At 55.4% G+C, this 14,691-nt stretch overlaps 1 protein-coding gene across 1 annotated transcript; it reads right to left on the bottom strand.

Annotated features, from left to right (window-relative positions):
- Positions 1–7,927: 7,927 nt before the first annotated feature.
- LOC115547212 (dual specificity protein phosphatase 10) lies at positions 7,928–13,925 on the bottom strand. The gene is made up of 3 exons (XM_030361269.1): positions 12,960–13,925; positions 12,445–12,750; positions 7,928–9,962 (listed from the first exon to the last, which is right to left on the bottom strand). The coding sequence occupies exons 1-3, from the start codon at positions 13,909–13,911 to the stop codon at positions 9,697–9,699; spliced, it is 1,524 nt and encodes a 507-aa protein (XP_030217129.1). The 5' UTR covers positions 13,912–13,925; the 3' UTR covers positions 7,928–9,696.
- Between the last annotated feature and the right edge of the window lie 766 nt (positions 13,926–14,691).

Below are 14,691 nucleotides of genomic sequence, written 5' to 3' on the forward strand. Positions count from 1 at the left end.
AGGTTTTCTATGGGGTTAAGGTCAGGTGAGTTTGCAGGCCAATCAAGAAGAGGGATACCATGGTCCTTAAACCAGGTACTGGTAGATTTGGCACTGTGTGCAGGTGCCAAGTCATGTTGGAAAATGAAATCGTCACCTCCATAAAGTTGGTCCGCGGCAGGCAGCATAAAGTGTTCTAAAACTTCCTGGTAGACTGCTGCATTGACCCTGGACCTCAGGAAACACAGTGGACCAACAGCAGCAGATGACATGGCACCCCAGACCATTACTGACTGTGGAAATTTTACACTGGACTTCAGGCAACGTGGATTCTGTGCCTCTCCTGTCTTCCTCCAGACTCTGGGACCTTGATTTCCAAAGGAGATACAAAATTTACTTTCATCTGAAAACATAACTTTGGACCACTCAGCAGCAGTCCAGTCTTTTTTGTCTTGAGCCCAGGCGAGACGCTTTTGACGTTGTCTCTTATTCAAGAGTGGCTTTACACGAGGAATGCGACAGCTGAAGCCCATATCTTGCATACGTCGGTGTGTGGTGCTTCTTGAAGCACTGACTCCAGCTACAGTCCACTCTTTGTGGATCTCCCCCACATTTTTGTATCGGTTTTGTTTGACAATCCTCTCCAGGGCGCGTTTATCCCTCTTGCTTGTACACTCTTTTCTACCACATCTTTTTCTTCCCTTCGCCTCTCTATTAATGTGCTTGGACACAGAGCTCTGGGAACATCCAACCTCTTTGGCAATGACCTTTTGTGTCTTGCCCTCCTTCTTTAAAGTATCAATGGTCATCTTTTGGACAGTTGTCAAGTCAGCAGTCTTCCCCATGATTGTGTGTCATACAGAATCAAAACGAGAGACCATTTAAAGGCTTTTCCAGGTGTTTTGAGTTAGTTAGCTAATTAGAGTGTGGCACCAGGTGTCTTCAATATCTGACCTTTTCACCATATTCTAATTTTCTGAGATGTTGAATTTAGGGTTTTCATTGGTTGTCAGCTATAATCATCTTCTTTTTGGCAAAAAACACTTATAATGTATAGTCTGTTTGGAATGAATGTATACATTCTACAGGTTTGACTTTCTAAATGGAATTAATGAAATAAATCAACTTTTTCATGATATTCTAATAATATGACCAGCACCTGTAGTTCTATATCAGGGCTTCGAGGGGATTCTAGTTCTATTATCGACCCCCAGAGGAGAACAGGACCTGGATACTGGGGCATCAGGGTTAGGGTTAGGGTAAGGTCAGGGTTAACCTTACCCCCCACCTTACCTAACCCTAACCTAAGAGTTAGGGTTAGGTAGGGTTAAGGTTAACCCTGACCTACCCTCCCTCCCTCAGACCGGGGGGCAGCTGATGGGGAGGCTGCTGTGTTCTCTGAACCAGAAACAGCCCATTGATCTCCCCCCCTGCCTCCCTCCCCCGCCCCCCTCCTGCCTCCCTCCCCCTCCCTCCCCCCAGCGTTGCGTAACAGCAGGCCGTGCGGCCTCTGGCTCGTCGTTCCCGGGCCCTGGGTCGGCGTTCCCGGGCCCTGGCTCGTCGTTCCCGGGCCCTGGGTCGGCGTTCCCGGGCCCTGGCTCGTCGTTCCCGGGCCCTGGCTCGTCGTTCCCGGGCCCTGGGTCGGCGTTCCCGGGCCCTGGGTCGGCGTTCCCGGGCCCTGGCTCGTCGTTCCCGGGCCCTGGGTCGGCGTTCCCGGGCCCTGGCTCGTCGTTCCCGGGCCCTGGGTGGGCGTTCCCGGGCCCTGGCTCGTCGTTCCCGGGCCCTGGGTCGGCGTTCCCGGGCCCTGGGTCGGCGTTCCCGGGCCCTGGGTCGGCGCTCCCGGGCCCTGGGTCGGCGTTCCAGGGCCCTGGCTCGTCGTTCCCGGGCCCTGGCTCGTCGTTCCCGGGCCCTGGCTCATCGTTCCCGGGCCCTGGGTCGGCATTCCCGGGCCCCGTGTCGGCGTTCCCGGGCCCTGGCTCGTCGTTCCCGGGCCCTGGCTCGTCGTTCCCGGGCCCTGGCTCGTCGTTCCCGGGCCCTGGGTCGGCGTTCCCGGGCCCTGGGTGGGCGTTCCCGGGCCCTGGGTCGGCGTTCCCGGGCCCTGGGTGGGCGTTCCCGGGCCCTGGGTCGGCGTTCCCGGGCCCTGGGTGGGCGTTCCCGGGCCCTGGGTGGGCGTTCCCGGGCCCTGGCTCGTCGTTCCCAGCAGCTGCTCCTCGCGGTCAGATGAAGCTCCACTCGTTTCAAACCCGCTCAACTTGGGGCGGTGGTCAGCTGACCCCGCGGCGCGCTGACAGCCAATCACATCTATTGACCGGCAGGTTGACCCTGCGCTGACAGCCAATCACATCTATTGACCGGCAGGTTGGGGTCCGGGCCGACAGCCCTGAGGTGGTACGCTCAGCACTTAACCAAGCACTCAACTCTAGGCTCAACCAAAGCACTCCACTGTAGGTTTAAATGAAGCACTTAACTCAACTGTGGGTTGAATTTAATAATTTGAGTGTATCGTATATATACTTCCTTTCCTTCGTATCGACCCTTAACCGCCAAGCGTCAGGAACAAGAGCGAACACGACTGAAGCAAGAGCAGAACTTTTAATGTTTTAATTGAACTAGTTGGATGAAAAGACTTAACATGGAACAACATCAAAAAAGTATCTGAGTATGTCTTAAAATCAGTCATTTATGTAAAACATATCGTCAAGGCAACAAAAAGACAACTGATTCCAAAATCAACACTGTATTCAACACTTTTTCTTTTTAAGATTCCCACAGTGACCGGTAAGATCGTTCAAAGACTTTCAGAAAGAAACAGAGACAGAGAGAGAGAGAGAGAGAGAGAGAGAGACTTTCTTTCTCTCCCTCTCTCTGTCTCCCTCTCGTTGTTCTGTGGATCATGAACACACAGGATGAGGAAACAGTGGGTTTAGTTTAAAGCCTGCTGTAGTACTCAGGAGTCCACAGGGGCTACTTCTCCAGCAGTGTGTGGCCGTTTGCATCGGGACAGTCTGAGTCCCCCCCTGACATCAGCCGTCCTCCACCACGGTCCACGGGCCTTCAGTGAGGACGTCGCGGAGATACGATCTGTCCCCGGTGGCCAATAGCAGCAGTGTTTTATCAGTCAGTGCATCTTCTGTTCAGTCTTTGTGTTTACAAAGGAATACTAAGGAGTACTTATTTAGTATGTGAAGGTAAAATAAAGGGGTTACGTTTCTGGAGTGAAGGAAGATTCATGAAAATAGAAAAAAAATATCTCTTTCTGTGAGGCTGAGTAGTGAGGGTTAAGGTTGGGGTCAGGGGTTGGGGGTAGGATTAGGGTCAGGGTTAGGGTCAGGGTTAGGTTCAGGGTTAGGATTAACAATGATCATTGATCACTTGTGAGTACCAGTGTCCTCCGATTAGCATTTGCAGAGCTTCTTCTCATTTTCTATTTCCAAACATTTTTTCTTTTGGGCTGGAAATGAAACAATGTAAGAGAAGATAACGTACTCAAAGGAACAAAACAGGTCCACATCAGAACACAATGCACAGTAATACAATGTTTGTGACACTAGCCAGTACAAAGGGACTCCCTTCGCTCCTCAAGTCATCGTCCAGCAGCCTAACCCTAACCCTAACCCTAACCCTAACCCTAACCCTGACCCTGACCCTAACCCTGCTCTTCCCCACCACCCCCTTGGTTCAAAATAAGACTGTCGGACTTAAAATACAAATACTTATATTTTTTCCTTATTGTGGAACAGAATCGGTCACAATCCAATCTTTCCATCCCCCTCTGAGATCTCAGATCCAGTCTGGGCCAGTCTAGAGTCTGCGGTTAAAGGAGGAGCTTCTCTTTTGCATAAAAGAACCAACGAGGAGCGGCTGCATCAGGAGAACCGTGAGGTCTGAGCGCTGCAGTCTGGAGGCAGACAGCATGTTGGGTTGAAGATAAAACACTTTACCACAGGGCTACGGCCGGGCCAGGAGCTTTGAGGGCCAGCAGGAACACGTTGGCTCAGATTCTGCGTGGTGAAACACCACTAACACCAGTGTGTTCTCACCAGCAGGTCAGCCTCTCCAGCAGGAAGCCATTCTTACGAGTTCATAAAAAAAAAAAAAAAACTAGAAAACGCAAACACACATCAACAGATGTCGGCCCGCATGCAAACCTTCCACAACAGACAACAAAGTAGAAAAACATTGTACATGGCACCCTGAAAGGACTGCCGGACTGAACCCTAACTCTGACCCCAGGAGAGGGTCACACCAAGGGGCACAGGTTGCTACACTGCTCGACTAAAGGCATGTTTTGGTTTTGGAATTGTCAATTTCAAAGGTTTATTCAGATTTGGGGCGACAGGCTACTGACTTTACCGTTAAGCTACGATAAACAGGAGAACGTACGAGGCTTCTAGCTCTGCATGGCTGTTCAAACCAAACACTGACACTGAATCAACGTGTCGTTATTCAAGCAGCATGAAGCTCACTCCTACTGCGGTTAGTATTAGTGGACCTGTTCAAAGGCTTTGTGCACACTGGACTATGAATAGGGCTTGATACACAGAATCAGCCTTAAAGTGTTGAGGTCTAAGCTACTCTGCGGCTCACTGGCTCGTTCCCATTGTAGCTACCGAGGATGCACTTTATTGGTTTGACACCAGCAGGGTGCTATTACGTGGGTGATAGGCTGCACTTTGCTGCTCTATTTAGTGTCTCTATCACAGTCTCAAGACCGTCTCTCACAATGACCGAAATGTATTATTTATTTTTTTATTATAAAACTTAGTCCATCAAACCCGTTCTCTTACCGGTCTATCTTACTAGTGCTGTCCCCTCCTCACTCCTCCCCTGCTCACTCCTCCCTTCCTTCCTCACTCCTGATTCAAACTCACCTCACCAGCAACCTAACCCTTCAGCAGGAAATCAACTCTCAGTGCAAATTTTGGTTTTTCTGTTCAGAGCGGAGCAGATAATAAAAAGGAGTGCGGTCAATTGCAGTTAGGTTCAAGAGCTTCAAACATAGTGAGCATGTCAGAGATGGACTATATGTGCCACGCTAGCCCCCACATCCATCGTGCTAATGGGGTTGAATTGAATATCGGCTCACATAAAAACTAACTGGATGAAGGGCATACATTTGGCTTTTCAAGTGCAAGTCCGGCAAAAATTGAACCCAAGGTATTTTTCTGCATTAAACACATCAAATAAGCCGTCCAGACGTTGTTTTCCGTTGATCTACCGGAGCAGCTTTAACAGCCCGAATGGCTTACAGTGCATTGCGCCGAATGCCTCCAAATAAGTACTTTTTTAACCACCAATATTGTTCGAAATGGCACCAAACCTCTGCAGTAGCATGACTAGGGTACCTACACCGAAAACTAAGCACCAACAACTTAGTTAGCGAACCTAGAGTTTATTAAAAAAGGAATACTAGTTTACAATACTGTGCCTTACAGGTAAGTCCATGTTTACAGGAGGTCAATTTTAGAAGTCTGTTTTATAACAGTATTTTTAATTAACTCTGGGTTCGCTAACTACGTTGTTGCTGCTTTGTTTTATGTGTATGGACCCTCAACATGCTACTGCAGAGGTTTGGTGCTGTTTTGAGCAATGTTAGTAGTAGTGTAAGCGTTAGCCGCACCGCCCCTAGCCCACTGTTAGCCTCTGGGCTGTTAACATGGCTCCGGGCAAGCTCTCTACTGGTTGATCAATAAACAAAATGTCTGGATCATGGCTTTTTTGATACTTTTTCATTCAGAAAAAGACCATGGGTTACATTTTTGCCGGAGTTAACTTTAAGAGTAAGTGAATAAACATCGTTATGAACGTCCTGTCCATGCAGGGCTTCTGCGTCTGGCATGTCACACAGCGCTGACAGGGCTGGGAAGAGGCGATGCACAGTGATCACGATCCTGATCACACAGCGTCACAACGCGGTCCAGGATCCACAGGGAGGTCTTCACAGTGAGGGGGCCCCACGGGGGCGGGGGGGCGGTAGTAAGTGCATAGAGTTAGGAAGGGGTCCCTATTGCTAGGGAGGGGCCACTAGTGTTAGGGAGATGCCCCTAGTGTTAGGGGGGGTCCCTAGTGTTAGGGGGGGTCCCTAGTGTTAGGGAGGGGCCCCTAGTGTTAGGGAGGGGCCCCTAGTGTTAGGGGGGGTCCCTAGTGTTAGGGGGGGTCCCTGGTGTTAGGCAGGGGCCCCTAGTGTTTGGGGGGGGTCCCTAGTGTTAGGGGGGGTCCCTAGTGTTACCCTGCGTTCACACCAAAAGATGCATTTGCTGCCCGAACGCGTTGACGCCGAAGTTTTGCGGCGCAGCAAAAGTTTTGACGCGCAGCAAAAGTTTTGCTGCGCCGCAGTTTTGCAGCGCGGGAAGTTTCGCAGCACGGCAAGTTCTGCCCGTGGTGCTTCTGAATTCATTCACAACCATGGCCGACATTACGAGCATTGCATGTCTTTACCTGTTGTGGAAGAGGGAGAGACGTCGGAATGCCCGTCGTTTATGGGTTCATGAGACCATTCGGAGCCTGGAAGGCTGGTGCTGCCTGGCACCCAACTGGGTTTTGTTTGGGGTTGTTTTCTAGCCCTTTAGCATACTCATAGTTTAGTTTAACTGTAAACACAACTACACTACAGAAAGCTGATTTGTGGGTTTTTTCGAGTTGCTAAATAAATGTAACGGTAGTGAACTCTAGGTCACTCCAAGGGAGTAACACTGATTGGCTGTTACGGCATGTCACTCAGTGGCAACGCCTCAGTGGCAACGCTGTTGAACGCTGATTGGCTGTCATCACGCGTTTGCTGCCGAAAAGTTGAAATATTTCAACTCGAGCAGCATTTGACGCGCCGCAAAATACGTGAACGTGCCCGCCGCCCGTGCCTGGCAGCGGGCACGGGCATGCCGCGCTGCAAATCAGATTTTGACGCGCCGCAAATCAAATTTTGCTGCCGGTTTTCTCGGCAGCAAATGCTGCGGCAGCAAAGCAGCAACGCGTCTCTACATTCACTTTGAATGGGATCATGCCGCGCGTCAACTTTTTGCATCTTTTGGTGTGAACGCAGGGTTAGGGAGAGGCCCCTACTGTTAGGGAGGGGGCGTCCCTAGTGTTAGGGGGGGGGCCCTAGTGTTATGGAGAGGCCCCTAGTGTTAGGGAGGGGGGGTCCCTATTGTTAGGGGGGCCCCCCTAGTGTTAGGGAGAGGCCCCTAGTGTTAGGGGGGGGGCCCTAGTGTTATGGAGAGGCCCCTAGTGTTAGGGGGGGGCCCTAGTGTTATGGAGAGGCCCCTAGTGTTAGGGGGGGTCCCTAGTGTTAGGGGGGGGTCCCTAGTGTTAGGGGGGGCCCCTAGTGTTAGCGAGGGGGGGTCCCTAGTGTTAGGGGGGGGCCCCTAGTGTTAGGGAGAGGCCCCTAGTGTTAGGGACCCCCCCTCGCTAACACTGGGGGGGGGGCCCTAGTGTTAGGGGGGGGGGGGCCCTAGTGTTATGGAGGGGTCCCTAGTGTTAGGGGGGGGGGGCTAGTGTTAGGGAGGTGTCCCTAGTGTTAGGGGGGGTCCCTAGTGTTAGGGGGGGGGCCCTAGTGTTAGCGGGGGGGCCCTAGTGTTAGGGGGGGTCCCTAGTGTTAGGGAGGGGTCCCTAGTGTTTGGGAGGGGTCCCTAGTGTTAGGGGGGGGGCCATAGTGTTAGGGGGGGGGGGGCCCTAGTGTTAGGGGGGTCCCTAGTGTTAGGGGGGGGGGGCCTAGTGTTAGGGAGGGGTCCCTAGTGTTATGGAGGGGTCCCTAGTGTTAGGGGGGGGGGGGGGCTAGTGTTATGGAGGGGCCCCTAGAGTTAGGGAGGGGCCCCTAGTGTTAGGGGGGGGGCCCTAGTGTTGGGGGGGGGCCTAGTGTTAGGGAGGGGTCCCTAGTGTTAGGGGGGGGCCCTAGTGTTAGGGGGGGGGCCCTAGTGTTAGGGGGGGGGTCCCTAGTGGTAGGGGGGGGGCCCTAGTGTTAGGGGGGGGCCCGGGCAGGGGGTGGATACTCTGGCTTTGGTTGTGCACTGGGTCTAGTTTGGTTTAAACTATTTATTTTCAGTCTTCTCCTCGTAACTTTATTTAATCAGTTTCGCTCACCTGTTAATCATAAAATGAATGATTCAGTAAGATTGATAAGGAGATGCATAAGTGGTCAAATTAAAGCTAATACTTTCTGGTCACGTCTCAGTCGCTGTTACTAAACAGTCTACTCGACCCTTGACTGGGGATCACTAGTTTTCATGGTACAATACAAAGTGAACATTTGGACAGACAGGAATGTAAATCTCCACATTTCGCTTCTGATTATCCCGTATATTAATTTATAATGAACGACGTTCCATAGGTTCATCACATGTCGGCCGACATGAGAACAAACGAAGTCGTGTGGAGGTTTGAAGCACACTGATCATTTGTACTATTTTCAGCGCTGTTATTCTTAGGCTAACTGTGATGCCTCGCTGACAGGCGAGAGTAGACGACCAGACAGAAGCAGCTGATCATAGAACCGACAGGTTACCCTCCTCAGAGTAGACGACCAGACAGAAGCAGCTGATCATAGAACCGACAGGTCACCCTCCTCAGAGTAGACGACCAGACAGAAGCAGCTGATCAAAGAACCGACAGGTTACCCTCCTCAGACAGAAGCAGCTGATCAAAGAACCGACAGGTTACCCTCCTCAGACAGAAGCAGCTGATCATAGAATTCTGCCAGTGGTGCATCCAGTCACAGCGCTGGAAACAGTGCAGAATTATCTGTACGTTTGTAGACAAACAATATGGTTTTCCCGCTTTGAGTAAACGAGTATTCAGAACACACAGGAAATCTTTGGAAAGTAATTTTAACTGTGCTCCCGTCCCATGAGGAAGAGATAGGCTACCGTACCGCTGAAGGCGACGGAGGCGGCTAACGCTAGACCAGCCCTCTCCCCTTCTGGAAGTGCCTGGTCTGAACCGGGCCGAGACATCACTCGTGGTACCTCTCTGAACACGCCCATGGTCCAAGGGGTAAAACAGTAAAACTTAATCATCAAGTATCGGAGGATGATTCTAAATAAATAAAGAATGCATGGATAGTGCTTAGCGACGGCTCTCTGGTGCTACAACGTGCATCCCCCCCACAGTGGCCGTCTGTGGTTTGTCATGTATGTGCTCTTACTTTGTTAAACAAATCAACAAGCAAGCGATCATGATGATCAACGAGCGAACGTGGGGAGCTGGGAAGCACAAGACTGATGGCCGACCTCATAAGTCTGTCGTCTTATTTTCCATGCATGTGTTTCTGTCGAGCTTCAGCATTGAATCGCTATATTTCTATATATTCGCTGTCAATGCACATTATTAGAAAAAACAATGGAAGAGTCTTCGGATAATCAATAAAATATAAGATATATAACAGCTGAACAGGCTTTGTTAAACGTTGACCTCGATGTGGCGAACTCTGATGCGGCCCCCCTGACGGACCAATCGGAACGAGCGAATCCTGCATCCGGTGCTCAGTAGTAAAAGTGCAGTATGTGTTGAACACAGCAGCAGTCGGCGGGGGTCCGGGGGAGCCTTCAACCCCGGGGGTCAGCCTCTCATCCCGGTCCTCTGCCGACGGGACGGAGATAAACGTTCATCTCTCCCTCCCTGATCCTCTCTGTATCTCCCCCCCCCCCCGCCCTCTCTCCCCTCCCTCTCTCCCCCGTCTCCCCCTCTTACCTCCCTCCCTTTCTACCTCATCTCCCCCCCAAACCCTCACACCTGGGTTTCCAGGCCGCTGAGTTTGGGGGTGAGGATTCGGGGTGTGACCCCGGAGTTGAGGTCGCGCTCGAACTCCAGCAGCTGGCCCATGAAGTTGAGGTTTGGCGAGACGACGGGCCGCCGCCCACGGACGTACTTGTAGGCGTCGGTCATGGTCATGAGCGTGTGCTTCATGAGGTAGGCGATGACCACAGTGGCGGAGCGGGAGACGCCCGCCTGGCAGTGGACCAGCACCCCCTTCCCCGTCTGGTGGGCCTCCTCTGTGAGACAGACAGAACACACTCTGCATCACTCCTCTGAGAGACAGAAAGAACACACTCTGCATCACTCCTCTGAGAGACAGACAGAACACACCCCGCATCACTGCTCTGTGAGACAGACAGAACACACTCTGCATCACTGCTCTGAGAGACAGACTGAACACACTCTGCATCACTGCTCTGTGAGACAGACTGAACATACTCTGCATCACTCCTCTGTGAGACAGACAGAACACACTCTGCATCACTCCTCTGTGAGACAGACTGAACACACTCTGCATCACTGCTCTGTGAGACAGACAGAACACACTCTGCATCACTGCTCTGTGAGACAGACAGAACACACTCTGCATCACTGCTCTGTGAGACTGAACACACTCTGCATCACTGCTCTGAGAGACACACGCTGCATCAAGGCGTCTTTAGCTAGAACAGTCCTCCATCAGCCCCTAGTGAGGGAAGGGCCGAATGAACCACTTAAAGGATGACTCAGGGGCTGTTCAGCCTGGACCCTGTTCCCCTCTGGGCTGTTCAGCCTGGACCCTGTTCCCCTCTGGACTGTTCAGCCTGGACCCTGTTCAGCCTGGACCCTGTTCAGCCTGGACCCTGTTCCCCTCTGGGCTGTTCAGCCTGGACCCTGTTCCCCTCTGGACTGTTCAGCCTGGACCCTGTTCCCCTCTGGGCTGTTCAGCCTGGAACCTGTTCCCCTCTGGGCTGTTCAGCCTGGACCCTGTTCCCCTCTGGACTGTTCAGCCTGGACACTGTTCCCCTCTGGACTGTTCAGCCTGGACCCTGTTCCCCTCTGGACTGTTCAGCCTGGACCCTGTTCCCCTCTGGACTGTTCAGCCTGGACCCTGTTCCCCTCTGGACTGTTCAGCCTGGACCCTGTTCCCCTCTGGACTGTTCAGCCTGGACCCTGTTCCCCTCTGGACCCTGTTCAGCCTGGACCCTGTTCCCCTCTGGACTGTTCAGCCTGGACCCTGTTCCCCTCTGGGCTGTTCAGCCTGGACCCTGTGCTCGGGCTGACCCAGGACTCTTTCGGACGACCTTCTGGCCATCGGCCCAGGATTAGAAGCTTCAGCAGGCAGCCGTGAAGCAGGCTGCGCTGGAACCCTTTGAGGCCAATGCACCGTCTGTACCTCCTCTTAAGGGTCAAGGGTACCCTCAGTGATCCTGAGGATCAGAAAAACACAACTTCTGTCTCTACCGTAGTCCCCATGTCTGACTGTAGTCCCCATGTCTGACTAGTCTCCATTTCTGACTGTAGTCCCCATGTCTGACTGTAGTCTCCATGTCTGACTGTAGTCCCCATGTCTGACTGTAGTCTCCGTGTCTGACTGTAGTCCCCATGTCTGACTGTAGTCTCCGTGTCTGACTGTAGTCCCCATGTCTGACTGTAGTCTCCATGTCTGACTGTAGTCCCCATGTCTGACTGTAGTCCCCATGTCTGTCTGTAGTCCCCATGTCTGACTGTAGTCTCCATGTCTGACCGTAGTCCCCATGTCTGACCGTAGTCCCCATTTCTGACTGTAGTCCCCATGTCTGACTGTAGTCCCCATGTCTGACTGTAGTCCCCATGTCTGACTGTACTCCCCATGTCTGACTATAGTCCCCATGTCTGACTGTAGTCTCCTTGTCTGACTGTAGTCCCCATGTCTGACTGTAGTCCCCATGTCTGACTGTAATCTCCATGTCTGACCGTAGTCCCCATGTCTGACTGTAGTCTCCATGTCTGACTGTAGTCTCCATGTCTGACTGTAGTCTCCATGTCTGACTGTAGTCTCCATGTCTGACTGTAGTCTCCATGTCTGACCGTAGTCCCCATGTCTGACTATAGTCCCCATGTCTGACCGTAGTCTCCATGTCTGACCGTAGTCCCCATGTCTGACTGTAGTCCCCATGTCCGACTGTAGTCCCCATGTCTGACCGTAGTCCCCATGTCTGACTATAGTCCCCATGTCTGACCGTAGTCTCCATGTCTGACCGTAGTCCCCATGTCTGACTGTAGTCCCCATGTCTGACTGTAGTCCCCATGTCTGACTGTAGTCCCCATGTATGGCCGTAGTCCCCGTGTCTGACTGTAGTCCCCATGTCTGGCCGTAGTCCCCGTGTCTGACTGTAGTCCCCATGTCTGACTGTAGTCCCCATGTCTGACCGTAGTCTCCATGTCTGACCGTAGTCCCCATGTCTGACCGTTGGGCGAGTGAGGACTGAATGGGGGAAAGGAAGCATCTGAAAGGAGAGCGGCGATAGTAGCGTGGATAATTGAAGTCTGATTGTCTGGATAATCGACCCTGAAGCCGCACCGTGAGAGCGGGTAATAAGGGGAGTCTGGAGGTCAGATGCTCGTCTGTCCGCAGTATCCCTATCTGCATGCTGGGCCACGCCCCACCCCGCTAACGAGCTGGACCTGACTTCAGCGTGCGGCGGGTAAAGGCTCTCCTGAATGAACAAGCGGACCGCACTGCGACGGGGGGCCTACCGATGAACTCAAACACCTCCTCGAAGTACTGCTGCAGGTTCTGCTTGCTGTTGTCGGTGGCGGGCAGCCTCTTGTAGCGCACCAGGCCGGTGGTCAGGTGGTACAGCGGCAGGTGCGTGGTCACGTTGACCACGAAGCCCACGTTGAGGCGCAGCAGCAGGTCCAGGTCCTCGGCGTCCCGCTCGTTGCCTAGGAACAGGAAGGGCAGGATGGCGCTGATGACGGCGTTCTCAGCGTCTGGCGTCACGGCGCCCTCGTTGGACAGGGAGGCGGGCAGCGAGGAGGACAGAGGGAGGGAGAGGTGCACTGTGGGAAGAGACCAGAAGACCAGAAGAGGATCAGAGGAGAGCACATGGGATTGATATCCGGGAACCAGTCGTGGTCGTGGTCGTGGTCGTGGATTGCGCTGACCAGTATGTGTTGAGGATAAGAAGCTAGGAACTAAACATAAACATAAAGAGAGCTCTGAAGGGGGACTAGGAGGTCGCTGAGGTGGTGATGAGCGGCGGGCTTACGGCGGCGGTTCTCCTCGTCCTGGTCGCGGTTCAGGGAGTCCAGGACCAGGTGCAGCGACTGGGCGGAGGGCAGCGACCGCCCCCCCTCCCGCTCCCGCTCCCTCTGCCGGGGGCGGGGCTTGAGGATGAGGGTCCCCGGGTTGGAATGCGGGGGGGAGAAGGAGACGGGGGACTGCGGGGGCGAGGGCGAGTGCGGGCGGTAGGGCATGTCGTCATACTCCCCCCCGTCCCCCGCCCCCCCCGCCCCCCCCTCGTGGTTCAGCAGCCTCTTCAGCGAGCTCCGCCCGTCCTCCGCGCCCGAGGACACGCCCATGAAGTCCAGGGCGGCCATCTTGCCCTGCCACAGGCGCCGCCTGCCGGCGTGGTCCGTCAGGGGGGTGTGGCTGAACTCCCGGAGGTTCTGGCAGTCCAGCAGGGCCATGCCCCCCCCCGGGGCCTCGCCGTTCTGGCCCCCGCGGCTCAGACAGGACGGCTTCCCGGCCCCGGGGCCTCCGCCAGCGCCGTGGGCGTGGCTCATCTTCCTGGCCAGCTCCTCGGGCCAGATGGTGCGCACGCTGTAGTCGTCGTCGTCAGACTGTGGGAAGGCGCCGGCCTGGGGGTGGGCCGCCGGCCCCCTCCCCGGGGGCGTGCTGCGGCGGGGGTTAAATGTCACCACGATGGGGTCGCTGCTGCAGTAGCTGCAGGAGGAGCTGGCCGTCTGGCTGGCCTTGGGGTCGCAGCCCGTCACGCAGCTGTGGAGGGCGCGCAGCGGCGCCGAGGGGGCGCAGGGCAGGCACCCGCCCACCAGACGCTTACGCAGCAGGGCGGGGCTCTCCAGAGGCCCCGCCCCCGAGGAGGAGGAGCACGACACGCACGCCAGCGGCCGGAGGAGGCGGGGCCGGCGGTCGGACGCCGTGCTGTTGGAGGAGGAGGTGTTGGAGGAGAGGCAGCCCCCCAGGCCCCTCAGACCCATGGCCCGGCCCGCTGCGTCGCCGCCCCCCCCCCGGCCCCCCGCCCGGCCCGCCGCCGTCTGGACGCAGGAGAAGGAGGAGGAGGGACTCCCGCCGCCGCCGCCGCCGCCGCCGCCGCCGCCGCCGCCGCCCTGGCAGCCCCGGCCGAAGCCCTTGCGCCGCACCAGCTCCCAGCAGCCGCAGTTGAAGGGGTAGGAGAGGTCTATGGTGCAGGTGTGGTCGGGGCTGGGGAAGCCCCCCACGCCCGAGGAGCCGGGGGACAGCGGGAGACCATGGAGGGCGGGGGGCCGGGGGCGGCGCTGGTCCCGGCCCGCGGGGGCCGAGCGGAAGGAGGAGGGGCCTTGGGAGAGGGGGTTGAGGGTAGGGGGGGAGGCGGGGTAGCTGGGGTTCAGGACGGAGGCATGGGGCAGGGCCGGGGGGGGCTGCGGGCCCGGCAGCAGGCTGCTGGGGTCCTGCTGGGCCGCTCCCAGTTTGCTCCTCCTCCCGCCGCCCGACGCTGCCTCGCCGCCCCGCCTGGCGAGGAGTCCCGGAGCGCCGTTGGCGTTCTCTTTCTCCCTCCGGGGTTTGTTGTGCTGCTGCGACGCGGCCGGGACAAACTGCAGGCCGCCGCTGTCGCCGCCGTGGTCGTGCCGCTGACCCCGATGCTCGTGGACGTAGCCGTTGACGTGGTCGTGTTCGTGGTCGTGGTCGTGGTCGTTGTCGTGGCCGTTGTCGTGGCGCTGGCCGCGCTGCTCGTGGCTCAGGTGCAGCGAGACGCGCTTCCCGCCCTTGCCTCCTTTCAG

Source organism: Gadus morhua, chromosome 7 (assembly GCF_902167405.1).
Source record: "Gadus morhua chromosome 7, gadMor3.0, whole genome shotgun sequence".
In the NCBI taxonomy this organism is placed as follows: Eukaryota; Metazoa; Chordata; class Actinopteri; order Gadiformes; family Gadidae; genus Gadus; species Gadus morhua.